We start from the raw sequence: 17264 nt of genomic DNA, 5'->3' as shown, positions 1-17264 counted from the left end.
ACACCAGCGTTGGTTACGTTTTGCAATAGGAGAGGATCATTTCCAATTCGTGGCTCTCCCCTTCGGGTTAGCCACGGCCCCTCGGGTATTCACCAAGGTCATGGCAGCAGTGATTGCGGTTCTGCACCTCCAGGGTTGGCAGTGCTCCCTTACCTGGACGACCTTCTAGTCAAGGCTCCATCCAGCGCAGACTGTCAGCGGAGTGTCTCGCTCACTCTCGCCACTCTAGCCCAATTCAGGTGGCTTGTCAATCTTCCCAAATCCACTGACTCTGACCCAGAGTCTCACGTACCTAGGGATGCAGTTCGAGACTTTGCCGGCACTTGTGAAGTTGCCCTTAATCAAACAGCAGTCACTCCAACTAGCGGTGCACTCTCTGCTGAGGCCCCGCCGTTATACCCTCAGGCGTGTGATGCAGGTGCTGGGTCAAATGGTGGCGTCCATGGAGGCTGTTCCCTTTGCCCAGTTCCATCTGCGCCCCCTGCAGCTGGACATTCTTCGCTGTTGGGACAAGCGGCCTTCCTCCTTGCACAGGTTAGTGGCTCTGTCGCCACGGACCAGGAGCTCTCTTCAGTGGTGGCTTCGGCCCCTCTCCCTGTCCCAAGGGCGCTCCTTCCTGGCCCCGTCCTGGGTGATTCTCACCACGGATGCCAGCCTTTTCGGCTGGGGAGCGGTATGTCTCCACCACAGAGCGCAGGGCACTTGGGACTCCGTCCGAGTCAGCCCTTTCAATCAATGTGCTGGAAACCAGAGCCGTGCTTCTAGCTCTCCTAGCTTTTCACCACCTGTTGGCGGGCAGGCACATTCGAGTCCAGTCAGACAACGCGACAGCGGTTGCCTACATCAATCACCAAGGCGGGACACGCAGCCACCTGGCAATGATGGAGGTACAACGCATCCTTCAATGGGCCTAGGTCTCCAAGTCCACCATATCCGCAGTCCACATCCCATGCGTGGAAAACTGGGAGGCAGATTATCTCAGCCGTCAAAGCGTGGACGGTGGCGAGTGGTCCCTGCACCCGGCAGTGTTTGTCAATCTGCCGCAAATGGGGCACTCCGGACGTGGACCTAATGGCATCCCGTCACAACAACAAAGTTCCTGTTTACGTGGCTCGCTCCCACGATCCTCAGGCCTTCGCCGCGGACGCTCTGGTTCAAGACTGGTCCCAGTTTCGTTTGTCCTACGTGTTTCCCCCTCTATCTCTCTTGCCCAGAGTCCTGCGCAAGATCAGAATGGAGGGCCGTCGAGTCATCCTCATTGCACCGGACTGGCCCAGGCGAGCTTGGTATCCGGACCTGCTCCAACTGTCCGTAGAGATGCCGTGGCATCTCCCGGACCGTCCAGACCTACTCTCGCAAGGTCCGTTTTTCCGCCCGAATTCTGCGGCTCTCAAATTGACGGCGTGGCTCTTGAGTCCTGGATTTTGACGGCTTCTGGTATTCCTCCTGAAGTCATCTCCACTTATGACTCGGGCCCGTAAGTCTTCCTCCGCTAAGATCTATCACAGGACTTGGAAAATTTTCCTATCCTGGTGTTGCTCTACCGGCCATCCTCCTTGGCCATTCTCTTTGCCGACCCTTCTGTCTTTTCTACAGTCCGGTCTGCAGCTAGGACTGTCCCTCAACTCTCTCAAGGGACAAGTCTCAGCTCTGTCAGTTCTGTTCCAGCGGCGTCTCGCTCGGCTGGCTCAGGTCCGCACCTTCATGCAAGGCGTGTCTCATATCATTCCGCCTTATCGGCGGCCCTTGGATCCCTGGGACCTTAACTTGGTCCTCACGGTATTGCAGAAACCCCCTTTGAGCCTCTTAGGGAGGTTTCTTTGTATCGTCTTTCTCAGAAAGTGGCCTTTCTGGTTGCCATAACTTCTCTCAGGAGAGTCTATGATTTGGCTGCGCTCTCCTCAGAGTCACCTTTTTTAGTTTTTCATCAAGACAAGGTGGTTCTCCGTCCGACTACGGACTTTCTTCCTAAGGTGGTCTCTCCTTTCCACCTTAACCAGGACATTACCCTACCTTCCTTCTGTCCGGCTCCTGTTCATCGCTTTGAGAAAGCGCTGCATACTCTAGATCTGGTGTGTGCTCTCCGGATCTATGTGTCTCGCACCGCTGCGCTTAGGCGGTGCACCTCTCTTTTTGTGCTAACCACAGGTCGGCGCAAGTGCCTCCCTGCTTCTAAGGCCGACCTTAGCCCGTTGGATTAGATCGACCATTTCAGACGCCTATCAGAGTACTCAGGTGCCTCCCCCGCCGGGGATCACGGCACACTCGACCAGAGCTGTCGGTGCCTCTTGGGCTTTTAGGCACCAGGCTACGGCTCAACAAGTCTGTCAGGCTGCCACTTGGACTAGCCGGCATACCTTCTCGAAGCACTACCAAGTGCATGCTCATGCTTCGGCAGATGCGAGCTTGGGCAGACGCATCCTTCAGGCGGCTGTCGCCCATTTGTGAAGTTAGGTTCTGCCTACTTCTTAGTTTTTCTGTTTATTCCCACCCAGGGACTGCTTTGGAACGTCCCAAGGTCTGGGTCTCCCAAAGGAACGATAAAGAAAAAGAGAATTTTGTTTACTTACCGTAAATTCTTTTTCTTATAGTTCCGTATTGGGAGACCCAGCACCCTGCCTGTTGCCTGTTGTCAATTTCTTGTTCCGCGTGTTATCACCGGCTGTTGTCGTGGACAGAGTCTCCGGTTGTTCCGGCTCTTGCTCTGTTCTACTTGTGGGTGGCTATTCTCCTTCAGCTTTTGCACTAAACTGGCTGGGACTGGCTCACCAGGGGGTGTATAAGCTCAGAGGGAGGAGCTACACTTTTTAGTGTAGTACTTTGTGTGTCCTCCGGAGGCAGAAGCTTAACACCCAAGGTCTGGGTCTCCCAATACGGAACTATAAGAAAAAGAATTTACGGTAAGTAAACAAAATTCTCTTTTTTTTTGTTTGTTTCATAGGAAATCCAACATAGCAGGGAATATACATTTAATAATGGATTTTAGTTGTAATGTAGTATTGTAACCCTGGGATATCCTTTATTTATTTATTTATTTTTGTGCGAGAGTAAAACTGAAATTTAGGGAGTGTTTTCAATTGCACATGAAACATGAACTGGTTTGTAAGTTAGTGATGTGTACCGTTTTCTCTTTCTTTTAGGATCCAGCAGCTATAGGCACTGTTTTAAAGGCTAAAGGTTTGTTGTTCTTTGTTTGTTTTCATATAAAATGCTTGACTTGGTACCATATATACTCAAAAATGTACAATTTACAACATGGTGTAAATTTTTACATTTTCCCCATTTATTTTGGAAGAAAGGAAATACTTTTGATGTTTTAAAAAAAATATGCTTAAATGCTGAAGATCTTTATTTTTAATTCATATCCAGTGTAGAAAAAAAATCTGTAGATTTAGCCTATGACCACTTCCACCTGGTCGCCTTTTGGTTCACTTTTGTTTTAGTATTTGTAAGGTTCCAAGTATGGACCCGAAGAGAAAAAAAGTAAATTTAAGGGAACCTGTCAGGTGCAATATGCACCAAGAACCACGAGCAGTTCTGGGTGCATATTGATAATCCCTGCCTAACCGTCCTTGTATACACTAGTATAATTAAACAGATCTTTAGAAAAAGTATTTCTAAAAAACTTCTATCTCATGCTAATGAGCGCAGGGACTAGTCCCAAGGGCGTTTCTTTCCTTAGCTAGTCGGCCCACATAGCATGGTAGTACGCCCGCAGAGGCGTGCTAGCATGCTAATGAATACTCAACGACGCCGCACATACCTCATTGTTCGTGGCGGCCAGCGGAGGATGGCTGTGCAGTGCGCATGATCCGGAGTACCCAGGGCTTCCGATCATGTGCACTAAACTGATGCCGGGTGTAAGCTTCCCAGCCTCAGTGAGGTACAGTGCGCATGACCGGAAGTGCTGAGGACTCTGGATCATGCCCAGTGCACATCCATCCTCCGCAGAGATAAACTCTTGCTATCCTGCCTATGAATCGGCACACAGCAGGTTGACACCCAATTCTGCCTGTGTTGATCCCAGACACCAGAGAAACCATCTAGCAGAGTGTCAGAATCTTTAATCTGAACAGAGCCTAAAGCCACCATGACAGTCGGCGAAGTTTGTTTAAAACTGTGTGACAGGTTTTGATTAAAAAAAAAAAAAAACAGAAATCCCACCATGACAAGGTAGTGGTGTAGGAACCAAATAAGATTTTGGGTACTCACAGTAAAATCTTTTTCTTCGGCGCTCTATTGGGAGACCCAGACGATTGGGTGTATAGCACTGCCTCCGGAGGCCACACAAAGCTATTACACTAAAAAGTGTAAGGCCCCTCCCCTTCTGGCTATACACCCCCAGTGGGATCACTGGCTCACCAGTTTTCGGCTTTGTGCGAAGGAGGTCAGACATCCACGCATAGCTCCACTGTTTGTAGTCAGCAGTAGCTGCTGGCTCTATCGGATGGAAGAAAAGAGGGCCCATATAGGGCCCCCAGCATGCTCCCTTCTCACCCGCGGTTGGTGCTTGTAAGGTTGAGGTACCTATTGCTGGTACAGAGGCTGGAGCCCACATGCTGTTTTCCTTCCACATCCCCTGGAGGGCTCTGTGGAAGTGGGATCTTGCCGGCCCCCAAGCCCTGGGGCCGGGCTCCATCCACAGACCCATAGAACCTGCTGGATTGGGAGCGGGAGTGCCGTTCAGGGACAAGGCCCTGCAACTTTCAGGTACTCTGTGTCCCCGGCAGGCACGGACACTCTCAGGGCTTGCTGAGCGTTGTAGTGCGCCGGGGACAGTGGCGCTGTACGCTGGGGGTTAGGTCACTGCAGCTTTGCTGAGTGACGTTGTGTGTTGGGAACTACTGCGCCGACCGCTCCTGGAGCGGCGGCGCAGCTGCGACTTGTGGTGCGCCGGGGGCTTTGCGCCGACCGCGCTTATACGGCGGCGGCGCTTTTAACTTTAGCCCCCGGCTTCTGCGGCCTAGCGCCGCTTCGTTCCCGCCCCCACCCTGTCAATCAGGGTAGGGGAGAGACGCTGCTCAATGGCAGCGCCGAGGGCTGGAGCCTTATTTACATGCTCCAGCCCTCTCACTAGGCACAAGGGGAAGCAGACTTCCCGCTCTTCGTCGGTGTACGCCCAGGGCCCGCCCCCCCTCTCCACAAGGACGCCGGCAGCCATTACACATGCGATCTGGCTGGGGAGAGGCAGCAGGCTCTGGGAGACCCAGACTAGAGGGATTTCTGGCGACCACACACCGCTCCTAAGCGGGCGGTAAGCTGCACAGTAGTGCTGGCCCCACTAGTGCCTCAGTGATATATTAGTGTACTTTTTTCTTGGTACCATATATATATATAGTTGCACTGTAAGGTCGCTTCTTGGCTGGACACCCTGTACTGCTCTGAGGAAGCAGCAACATGTCATCCGCAAAACGCAAGGCTGCCAAGGCACGGGCTGTGTACACTGTTTGTACTGCATGTGGGGCTGATCTACCGGCAGGCTCCAATGATCCACATTGTGTGCAATGTTCAGTCCCAGTGGCACTTCGTCAGCCAGAGCCTATGGTGGTGGTAGCCCAGGCAGAGACGCCTGTGAACCCTGCCCCGGTGACGGGGACAGACTTTGCAGTGTTTGCTGATAAAATGTCTGAGGCTATGACAAAAATCCTGGAGACCTTGCAGGCCAGGCCAGTTCCCCAGACCATGGACACGGCTGTGGCTATGCTATCTGGTCCCCCTCAGTTGGAACTAGTCCGTACTTCGAGGGGGTCTCAAGCATCACAAGCGGAAGTCTCTGACTCAGATGACAGTCCCAGGCAGCCTAAGCGAGCTCGCTGGGAAAGACCCTCGACGTCATCACACTGCTCAGGGTCTCAGCGAGAAGAATCTCTCTGTGATGAGACTGAGGACGGTGACCAGGATTCTAATCCTGAGGGCCCTCTCAATCTGGATGCCCCTGATGGTGACGCCATGGTTAATGACCTTATATCGGCAATTAATAGGCTGTTGGATATTTCTCCCCCAGCCCCTTCTGCAGAGGAGGCAGCTGCACAGCAGGAGAAGTTCCATTTCCTGTATCCCAAGCGTAAATTAAGTGCTTTTTTAGACCACTCTGACTTCAGAGAATCAATCCAGAAGCACGACGCTCATCCAGACAAGCGTTTCTCTAAGCGTTCTAAGGATACCCGTTATCCTTTTCCCGCTGAAGTGGCCAAACGCTGGACCCAGTGCCCAAAGGTGGATCCCCCAATTTCCAAGCTTGCGGCTAGATCCATAGTCGCAGTAGAGGATGGGGCTTCACTTAAAGATGCCAACGACAGACAGATGGACCTTTGGTTGAAATCTGTCTATGAAGCTATCGGCGCGTCCTTTGCTCCAGCATTCGCGGCCGTGTGGGCACTACAAGCTATTTCAGCTGGTTTAGCACAGGTGGATGCTATCATGCATCCAGCAGTGCCGCAGGTGGCGTCCCTAACCTCGCAAATGTCTGCGTTTGCGACCTATGCTATCAATGCTGTCCTAGAATCTACGAGCCGTACCTCTATGGCGGCCGCCAATTCTGTGGTTTTGCGCAGAGCCTTATGGTTAAGGGACTGGAAAGCAGATGCTGGTTCTAAAAAATGCTTAACCAGCTTGCCATTATCTAGGGACAGACTGTTTGGTGAGCCATTGGCGGAAATCATAAAACAGTCCAAGGGTAAGGACTCTTCCTTGCCACAGCCCAGAGCAAGTAAACCTCAACAGAAAAAGTGGCAGTCGAGGTTTCGGTCCTTTCGAGGCTCGGGCAAGCCCCAATTCTCCTCGTCCAAAGGGACTCAGAAAGGACAAGGGAGCTCAGATTCCTGGCGGGCTCACTCACGCCCCAGGAAAGCAAATGGAGGAACCGCTTCCAAGGCGGCTACCTCATGACTTTCGGCCTCCTCCCTCCGCATCCTCGGTCGGTGGCAGGCTCTCCCGCTTTTGCGACATTTGGCTGTCACAGGTCAAAGACCGGTGGGTAACAGACATTTTGTCTCGCGGGTACAGAATCGAGTTCAGTTCTCGGCCTCCACTTCGGTTCTTCAGAACCTCCCCACACCCCAACCGAGCAGATGCCCTGCTGCAGGCGGTGGACTCTCTAAGAGCAGAAGGAGTCGTGATCCCTGTCCCCCCTCAGGAACGGGGGCGAGGATTTTACTCCAATCTCTTTGTGGTTCCAAAACAGGACGGCTCCTTCCGTCCTGTTCTGGACCTAAAACTGCTCAACAAGCATGTGAACGCCAGGCGGTTCCGGATGGAATCCCTCCGCTCAGTCATTGCCTCAATGTCCCAAGGAGATTTCCTAGCATCAATAGACATCAAAGATGCTTTTCTTTTTCGCTCCTAATTGGGAGACCCAGACAGTGGGTGTATAGCTACTGCCTCTGGAGGCCGCACAAAGAACTACACTTAAAAGTGTAAGGCCCCTCCCCTTCTGGCTATACACCCTCCCGTAGGAGTACGGATTCCTCAGTTTTAGCTTTGTGCGAAGGAGGTCAGACACGCACGCATAGCTCCATTGTTTTTAGTCAGCAGCAGCTGCTGACTATGTCGGATGGAAGAAAAGAGGGCCCATACAGGGCTCCCAGCATGCTCCCTTCTCACCCCACTGTATGTCGGAGGTGTTTGTAAGGTTGAGGTACCCATTGCGGTTACGGCGGCAGGAGCCCACATGCTGATTCCTTCCCCATCCCTTTTTACAGGGCTCTGGGTGAAGTGGGATTTACTGGTCTCCAGGCACTGAGACCGTGCTCCATCTACAGCCCCTGGAGAAGATGCTGGATGGAGCGGAGTACATCAGGGACATGGCCCTGCTTCCTCAAGGTACTCTGTGTCCCCGTGCATTTGGCGCTCACACCGCAGCATGCTGGGTGTTGTAGTGCGCCGGGGACATCAGCGCTGCGGCGCTTGTGCCATGGCCTCATTCAGCTTCGCTGAAGCAGGCACACTTCTGGGAATCGGTCGCGCCGGCCGCTGGGACTGCGGCGCGGCTGGCACTTGTGGTGCGCCGGGGACTTCAGCGCGGGCCGCGCTTTTACGGCGGCCGCGCTGATAACTCGAGTCCCCGGCTTTTGCGGCCTGCTTCCGTTCGTTCCCGCCCCCAGACCTGCCAGTCAGGAGAGGGGCGGGACGCTGGTCAGTGCATCAGCGCCGAGGGCTGGAGTCGTTTTTACATACTCCAGCCCTCACAATAGGCACAGAGGGGACACTGTTTCCCGCACTTTTGTTTAGGAACTCCCACGGACCGCCCCTCTCCACAGACGCCGGCAGCCATTCCTGCTGACACGCTGAGCTGCAGAGGGGAGCCGGGGAGACCCAGACAAGGAATTCTGCGCCTCTTACCCGCTATTCAGCGGGCGGTAAGCAGCCCTCAGGGCTCACCCCCTCTTGTGCCAGTAGTATTCTTAGTATTTTGTTTCTACAAATACTTTGTATTGCATAGCGCTGGTCGCCCTTTGGCTATAGACTCTCTCACATTGCAGAGAGCCAGCAGCATGTCGTCCGTAAAACGCAAGGGTGCCAAGGCACAGACATTATATGCTTCCTGCACCGCATGTGGGACTTTTCTACCGGCAGGCTCCACGGACCCCCATTGTGTGCAGTGCTCGGCCCCTGCGGCGCTTGCACAGTCGGGACCTCTGCTGGACGTGACCCAGGGTGTACCACCTGTGAATGCTGTCCAGGTGACAGGAACTGAGTTTGCAGCTTTTGCTGACAGAATGTCTCTCACTATGTCACAAATTCTTGACACATTGCGAGCTAGGCCTGTACTTCAGGCCACGGACACTGTGCAATCATTGCCCCCTGGTCCCCCTCAGCTGAATTACCTCCAAGCTCCGGGACGGGCACATACACCTCAGGGTGAAGACTCTGACTCGGACGATGGCCCCGGGCAGCCTAAGCGGGCTCGCTATGACGGGCCTTCACATTCATTTCAATGGTCAGGATCCCAGCGAGATGAATCTATGGGTGATGAGGCGGACGTAACTGATCAGGATTCTGATCCTGGGACCGCTCTCAATCTAGATACACCAGATGGTGACGCCATAGTTAATGATCTTATATTTAACATCAATAAGATGTTAAATATTTCCCCACCAGCTCCTCTTGTAGAGGAGTCAGCTTCGCAGCACGAGAGAATCCATTTCAGATACCCTAAGCGTACATTAAGCACTTTTCTGGACCACGCTGACTTTAGAGACGCAATCCAGAAACCCCACGCTTATCCTGAAAGGCGTTTTTCTAAACGGCTTAAAGATGCACGCTATCCTTTTCCCCCTGAGGTGGTCAAGGGTTGGACCCAGTGTCCAAAAGTGGATCCTCCAATTTCCAGGCTTGCAGCTAGATCCTTGGTTGCAGTTGAAGATGGAGCGGCACTTAAAGATGCCACTGACAGGCAGATGGAGCTCTGGCTGAAATCCATCTATGAAGCGATTGGAGCGTCGTTAGCGCCATCTTTTGCGGCCGTATGGGCACTCCAAGCTATCTCAGCCGGGCTTGCGCAAGTCGACTCAGTCACACGTGCATTTGCCCCGCAGGTAGCACCATTGACCTCGCAAATGGCGGCATTCGCGTCGTACGCGATTAATGCTGTTCTTGACGCTACAAGCCGCACGGCAGTGGCGTCAGCCAACTCCGTTGTTTTGCGTAGGGCCCTGTGGTTGAGACATTGGAAAGCAGATTCTCATTCCAAGAAGTGCTTAACCAATTTGCCTTTTTCTCGTGACCGATTGTTTGGAGAGCGTTTGGATGAAATCATCAAACACTCCAAGGGTAAGGACTCATCCTTACCGCAACACAGACAAAACAAACCCCAACAGAGGAAGGGTCAGTCTGGTTATCGGTCCTTTCGAGGACCGGGCAGGTCCCAATTCGCCTCGTCAAAAAAAAAAAAAAGACTCAAAAAGACCAGAGACGCTCAGATTCTTGGAGGTCTCAGTCACGCCCAAAAAGGACAGCCGGAGGAACCGTTGCCAAGACGGCGTCCTCCTGACTTGCAGTCTCCGATTCCCACACCCGCGGTCGGTGGGAGGCTTTCCCACTTTGGCGACATTTGGCTGTCACGCGTCAAAGACCGTTGGGTGAGGGATATTCTGTCTCACGGGTACAGGATAGAGTTCAGTTCTCGTCCGCCAACTCGTTTCTTCAGAACTTCTCCACCACCAGACCGAGCCGATGCTCTGTTGCAGGCGGTGGCCGCTCTAAAGGCGGAAGGAGTGGTGACCTCCGTCCCTCTTCAGGAACAAGGTCACGGTTTTTACTCCAATCTGTTTGTGGTCCCAAAAAAGGACGGATCGTATCGACCCGTCCTGGATCTAAAGTTGCTCAACAGACACGTAAAAGTCAGGAGGTTCCGGATGGAATCCCTACGCTCCGTCATAGCCTCAATGTCTCAAGGAGATTTTCTAGCATCAATAGATATCAAAGATGCGTATCTCCACGTGCCGATTGCACCAGAGCATCAGCGTTTCCTACGCTTCGTCATACACGACGAACACCTGCAGTTCGTAGCGTTACCTTTCGGTCTGGCAACAGCCCCCCGGGTCTTCACCAAAGTCATGGCAGCAGTAGTAGCTGTTCTGCACTCGCAGGGTCACTCGGTCATCCCGTATCTAGACGACCTGCTTATAAAGGCACCCTCTCAAGAGGCATGCCAGCACAGTCTGAAGGTGGCACTAGACACTCTCCAGAGTTTCGGGTGGATTATCAACTTTCCAAAGTCTCATCTAACCCCGACCCAATCTCTGACTTATCTTGGCATGGAGTTTCATACGCTCTCAGCGATAGTGAAGCTTCCACTGGACAAGCAGTGCTCGCTACGGACTGGAGTGCAATCTCTCCTTCAGAGCCAGTCGCACTCACTGAGGCGCCTCATGCATTTCCTAGGAAAGATGGTAGCAGCAATGGAGGCAGTCCCGTTCGCGCAGTTTCATCTGCGCCCTCTACAATGGGACATTCTACGCCAATGGAATGGGAAATCGACGTCCCTCGACAGGACTGTCTCCCTCTCTCAGACTGCCAAGGACTCTCTGCGTTGGTGGCTTCTCCCCACCTCATTGTCACAGGGAAAGTCGTTCCTTCCCCCGTCCTGGGCAGTGGTCACGACGGATGCGAGCCTATCAGGGTGGGGAGCGGTGTTTCTCCACCACAGGGCTCAGGGGACGTGGACTCAGGAAGAGTCCACCCTGCAGATCAATGTTCTGGAAATCAGAGCAATCTATCTTGCCCTGCGAGCCTTCCAACAATGGCTGGAAGGCAAGCAGATTCGGATTCAGTCGGACAATTCCACGGCGGTGGCGTACATCAACCACCAAGGGGGAACACGCAGTCGCCAAGCTTTTCAAGAAGTCCAGCGGATTTTGACGTGGGTGGAAAGCAGAGCGTCCACCATATCCGCAGTTCACATCCCAGGCGTGGAAAACTGGGAAGCAGACTTTCTCAGTCGCCAGGGCATGGACGCAGGAGAATGGTCCCTTCACCCGGACGTGTTTCAGCAGATCTGTTGCCGCTGGGGGACGCCGGACGTCGATCTGATGGCGTCACGGCACAACAACAAGGTCCCAGTTTTCATGGCACGGTCTCACGATCACCGAGCACTGGCGGCAGACGCCTTGGTTCAGGATTGGTCGCAATTCCGACTCCCCTATGTGTTTCCACCTCTAGCATTGTTACCCAGAGTTCTCCGGAAAATCAGGTCCGACTGCCATCGAGCCATACTCGTCGCTCCAGATTGGCCAAGAAGGTCGTGGTACCCGGATCTGTGGCATCTCACGGTAGGCCAACCGTGGACACTACCAGACCGTCCAGATTTGCTGTCTCAAGGGCCGTTTTTCCATCTGAATTCTGCGGCCCTGAACCTGACTGTGTGGCCATTGAGTCCTGGATCCTAGCGGCCTCAGGTTTATCTCATGAAGTTGTTGCCACAATGAGACAGGCTAGAAAACCATCCTCAGCTAAGATCTATCACAGGACGTGGAAGATATTCTTAGCGTGGTGCTTGGCTCAAGGGTTTTCTCCCTGGCCATTTGCATTGCCAATTTTTCTTTCCTTCCTGCAGTCTGGGTTGGAAAAAGGTTTGTCGCTTAGCTCTCTTAAGGGTCAAGTCTCCGCGCTATCCGTATTCTTTCAGAAGCGCTTGGCACGGCTTTCTAAAGTACGCACGTTTCTCCAAGGAGTTCGTCATATCGTTCCTCCTTACAGACGGCCATTGGAACCCTGGGATCTGAACAAGGTTCTCATTGCTCTCCAGAAGCCGCCTTTCGAGCCTTTGAAAGAGGTTTCCCTTTCTCGGCTTTCACAAAAGGTAGTTTTTCTTGTGGCGGTCACGTCTCTTCGAAGAGTGTCCGAGCTAGCGGCGTTATCTTGCAAATCTCCCTTCCTGGTGTTTCACCAAGACAAGGTAGTACTGCGTCCAATTCCAGAGTTTTCTCCCAAGGTGGTTTCTTCCTTTCATCTCAATCAGGATATCACTTTGCCATCTTTGTGTCCGCATCCAGTTCACCAATTTGAAAAGGGTTTACATCTGTTGGACCTGGTGAGAGCACTCAGGATTTACATTTCTCGCACGGCGGCTCTACGCCGTTCTGATGCGCTCTTTGTTCTAGTCGCTGGTCAGCATAAGGGATCGCAAGCTTCCAAATCCACCCTGGCGCGGTGGATCAAGGAACCAATTCTTCACACATACCGTTCTGCTGGGCTTCCGATTCCATCTGGACTGAAGGCCCATTCTACCAGAGCCGTGGGTGCGTCCTGGGCATTGCGGCATCAGGCTACGGCTCAGCAAGTGTGCCAGGCGGCTACCTGGTCGAGTCTGCACACGTTTACCAAACACTATCAAGTGCATACCTACGCTTCGGCAGATGCCAGCCTAGGTAGACAGGTCCTTCAGGCGGCGGTGGCCCACCTGTAGGAAGAGGCTGTCTGACAGCCCGTTTCATGTGGTATCTTTTTACCCACCCAGGGACTGCTTTTGGACGTCCCACTGTCTGGGTCTCCCAATTAGGAGCGAAAAAGAAGAAGGGAATTTTGTTTACTTACCGTAAATTCCTTTTCTTCTAGCTCCAATTGGGAGACCCAGCACCCGCCCTATTTGTTCTTAGGGTTTCGTTTTTCGGGTGCACATGTTGTTCATGTTGTTTCTTAAGTTCTCCGATCTTGTTATCGGATTGAATTTGTTTTTGAAACTGTTATTGGCTTTCCTCCTTCTTGCTTTGGTACTAAAACTGAGGAATCCGTACTCCTACGGGAGGGTGTATAGCCAGAAGGGGAGGGGCCTTACACTTTTAAGTGTAGTTCTTTGTGCGGCCTCCAGAGGCAGTAGCTATACACCCACTGTCTGGGTCTCCCAATTGGAGCTAGAAGAAAAGGAATTTACGGTAAGTAAACAAAATTCCCTTCATCTCCACGTGCCGATTGCTACGGAGCACCAACGCTTTCTGCGCTTCGTGATAGGAGACGAACATCTTCAGTTCGTGGCTCTGCCATTTGGTCTGGCGACAGCCCCCCGGGTGTTCACCAAGATCATGGCAGCAGTGGTAGCAGTCTTGCACTCTCACGGACACTCTGGGATCCCTTACTTGGACGATCTACTGGTCAAGGCACCCTCTCAGGAGGCATGCCAACTCAGCCTGAATTTTGCACTGGAGACTCTCCAGGCGTTCGGGTGGATCATCAACTTCCCAAAGTCAAATCTGTCACCGACCCAATCACTAACGTATCTTGGCATGGAGTTTCATACTCTCTCAGCGATAGTGAAGCTTCCGCTGAGCAAGCAGCGGTCACTACAGACAGGGGTGCAGGCTCTCCTTCAAGGTCAGTCGCACTCCTTGAGACGCCTCATGCACTTCCTCGGGAAGATGGTGGCGGCAATAGAGGCGGTTCCGTTTGCGCAGTTTCATCTGCGTCCACTTCAATGGGACATTCTCCGCCAATGGGACGGGAAGTCGACATCCCTGGACAGGAAAGTCTCCCTCTCCCAGACGGCCAAGGACTCTCTGCAGTGGTGGCTTCTTCCCACCTCATTATCACAGGGAAAGTCCTTCCTACCTCCATCCTGGGCGGTGGTCACGACAGACGCGAGTCTGTCAGGGTGGGGAGCAGTGTTTCTCCACCACAGGGCTCAGGGTACGTGGACTCAGCAGGAGTCCAGCCTTCAGATCAATGTTCTGGAAATCAGAGCAGTGTTTCTTGCCCTACTAGCCTTCCAGCAGTGGCTGGAAGGGAAGCAGATCCGAATTCAATCGGACAACTCCACAGCGGTGGCATACATCAATCACCAAGGAGGGACTCGCAGTCGGCAAGCCTTCCAGGAAGTCCGGCGGATCCTGATGTGGGTGGAAGCCACAGCCTCCACCATATCCGCAGTTCACATCCCCGGCGTAGAAAACTGGGAAGCAGACTTCCTCAGTCGCCAGGGCATGGACGCAGGGGAATGGTCCCTTCACCCGGACGTGTTTCAGGAAATCTGTCGCCGATGGGGAAGGCCGGACGTCGACCTAATGGCGTCCCGGCACAACAACAAGGTCCCAACATTCATGGCACGGTCTCGCGATCAAAGAGCTCTAGCAGCAGACGCCCTAGTGCAAGATTGGTCGCAGTTCCGGCTCCCTTATGTGTTTCCACCTCTGGCACTCCTGCCCAGAGTGCTACGCAAGATCAGATCCGACTGCAGCCGCGTCATACTCGTCGCTCCAGACTGGCCGAGGAGGGCGTGGTATCCGGATCTGTGGCATCTCACGGTCGGCCAACCGTGGGCACTACCAGACCGACCAGACTTACTGTCCCAAGGGCCGTTTTTCCATCGGAATTCTGCGGCCCTGAACCTGACTGCGTGGCCATTGAGTCCTGGATCCTAGCGTCTTCAGGCTTATCCCAAGGGGTCGTTGCCACCATGAGACAGGCTAGGAAGCCCACGTCTGCTAAGATCTACCACAGAACGTGGAGGATATTCTTATCCTGGTGCTCTGCTCAGAGAGTGTCTCCCTGGCCATTTGCATTACCTACCCTTCTTTCTTTCCTCCAATCTGGGTTAGAAAAAGGTTTGTCGCTCGGCTCCCTTAAAGGGCAAGTCTCGGCGCTATCCGTCTTTTTTCAGAAGCGTCTAGCACGACTTTCTAAGGTGCGCACGTTCCTACAGGGGGTTTGCCATATAGTTCCCCCGTACAAGCGGCCGTTAGATCCATGGGATCTGAACAGGGTACTAGTTGCCCTCCAGAAGCCGCCCTTCGAGCCTCTGAAGGAGGTTTCACTTTCTAGACTATCACAGAAAGTGGCTTTTCTGGTAGCGATCACATCTCTTCGGAGAGTGTCTGAGCTAGCAGCGTTGTCTTCCAAGGCTCCCTTCCTGGTCTTCCACCAGGACAAGGTAGTGCTGCGCCCCATTCAGGAGTTTCTCCCGAAGGTGGTATCCTCTTTTCATCTTAATCAGGATATCTTTTTGCCTTCGTTTTGTCCTCATGCAGTTCATCGGTATGAGAAGGATTTACATTTGTTAGATCTGGTGAGAGCACTCAGAATCTACATTTCCCGCACAGCGCCCCTGCGCCGTTCGGATGCACTTTTTGTCCTTGTCGCTGGTAAGCGCAAGGGGTCGCAGGCTTCTAAGGCCACCCTGGCTCGATGGATCAAAGAACCAATTCTTGAAGCCTACCGTTCTGCGGGGCTTCAGGTTCCATCAGGGCTAAAGGCCCATTCTACCAGAGCCGTGGGTGCGTCCTGGGCATTGCGACACCAGGCTACGGCTCAACAGGTGTGCCAGGCGGCTACCTGGTCGAGTCTGCACACTTTCACCAAACATTATCAGGTGCATACCTATGCTTCGGCGGACGCCAGCCTAGGTAGAAGAGTCCTGCAGGCGGCAGTTGCCTCCCCGTAGGGGAGGGCTGTCTTGCAGCTCTAACATGAGGTATTTCTTTACCCACCCAGGGACAGCTTTTGGACGTCCCAATCGTCTGGGTCTCCCAATAGAGCGCCGAAGAAGAAGGGAATTTTGTTACTTACCGTAAATTCCTTTTCTTCTAGCTCTTATTGGGAGACCCAGCACCCGCCCTGTTGTCCTTCGGGATTTTTGGTTTGTTTGCGGGTACACATGTTGTTCATGTTGAACGGTTTTCAGTTCTCCGATGTTATTCGGAGTGAATTTGTTTAAACCAGTTATTGGCTTTCCTCCTTCTTGCTTTTGCACTAAAACTGGTGAGCCAGTGATCCCACTGGGGGTGTATAGCCAGAAGGGGAGGGGCCTTACACTTTTTAGTGTAATAGCTTTGTGTGGCCTCCGGAGGCAGTGCTATACACCCAATCGTCTGGGTCTCCCAATAAGAGCTAGAAGAAAAGGAATTTACGGTAAGTAACAAAATTCCCTTCTTCTTGGAACCTTCATTGGGGGAGACAGGAAACCATAGTTGTATGCTGTTGCCACTAGGAGGCTGACACTAAAAAAAAATTAACTTCTCCTCAGTAGGGTACACCCCCTAACTGAAACCAAGCTAATAGATTAGTTGAGAAACCAGTGGGAAAGACAACATTAGGAATTACCAACCAACTGGCCTAACACCAACTTAGACACAAACAAGGCTGAATGCTGTGCCATCCAATGAAGGCTCCAAGAAAGAGACCTACTTTTCTCTATTGCTTCATTGGGGAACACCGTTTTAAAGCAGTCTCGAGAGTGGGAGATATAGTATGAAGCAGAGTTCAGGCCTAAGCTCGGTCTATTGCAACTTGCAGGACCTTCGGATACCATAGGATGGAATCTGCTGAGGCAAAAGTGTTCACTCTGTTAAAGTATGCACAGAGGACCAGGTAGCAGCCTTACAGAGCTTTGACACTGAGGTCTGATTTCGGACATCCCAGGAGGACCCTACTGCACAGGTAGAATGAGCCATGACCTTGAGCGGGGCCGGTTTGTCCTTTACTCGACATGCTTCCAAGATGGCATATTGAATCCAGTGAGCAATGGTGGCCTTAGAGGTGGGTAGCCCCTGCCATGGCCCTTGGGAATCACGAAGAGGGAATCAGAATTTCTGAAAGATGCTCTCCTGAAAAGATAGTTTAAAGATCGTTCCACGGGATGAGGAGGAGACAGGCTGATCGATGAAAGAATAATATCCTTGCTAAGATGTAGAGAGGAGACCACCTTCGGAAGAAAGGATGGCAAAGGGCGAAATACCACTTTGTCCTTTTGGAGAATGGGGAATGGAGAACGACAAGATAAAGGTTCTGAGACTCTCCTGACGGAGGTGATTGCCACCAGGAAGGCAACCTTCCAG

General features: G+C 52.7%; 1 protein-coding gene across 4 annotated transcripts in view; it reads left to right on the top strand.

The window, feature by feature from the left end:
- LOC142250032 (E1A-binding protein p400-like) overlaps positions 1-17264 on the top strand; it is a 407327-nt gene that overhangs the window by 82551 nt on the left and 307512 nt on the right. For all 4 annotated transcript variants that reach the window (XM_075322102.1, XM_075322107.1, XM_075322113.1 and 1 more), the window contains exon 11: positions 3141-3177. In XM_075322102.1, the coding sequence (XP_075178217.1) occupies positions 3141-3177 (37 nt within the window). The remainder of the gene's footprint in view (positions 1-3140; positions 3178-17264) is intronic.

Source organism: Anomaloglossus baeobatrachus, chromosome 1 (assembly GCF_048569485.1).
Source record: "Anomaloglossus baeobatrachus isolate aAnoBae1 chromosome 1, aAnoBae1.hap1, whole genome shotgun sequence".
Taxonomy (NCBI): domain Eukaryota; kingdom Metazoa; phylum Chordata; class Amphibia; order Anura; family Aromobatidae; genus Anomaloglossus; species Anomaloglossus baeobatrachus.
The sequence above is the reverse complement of the archived record's forward strand: the minus strand, read 5'-3'. Positions and strand labels throughout refer to the sequence as shown.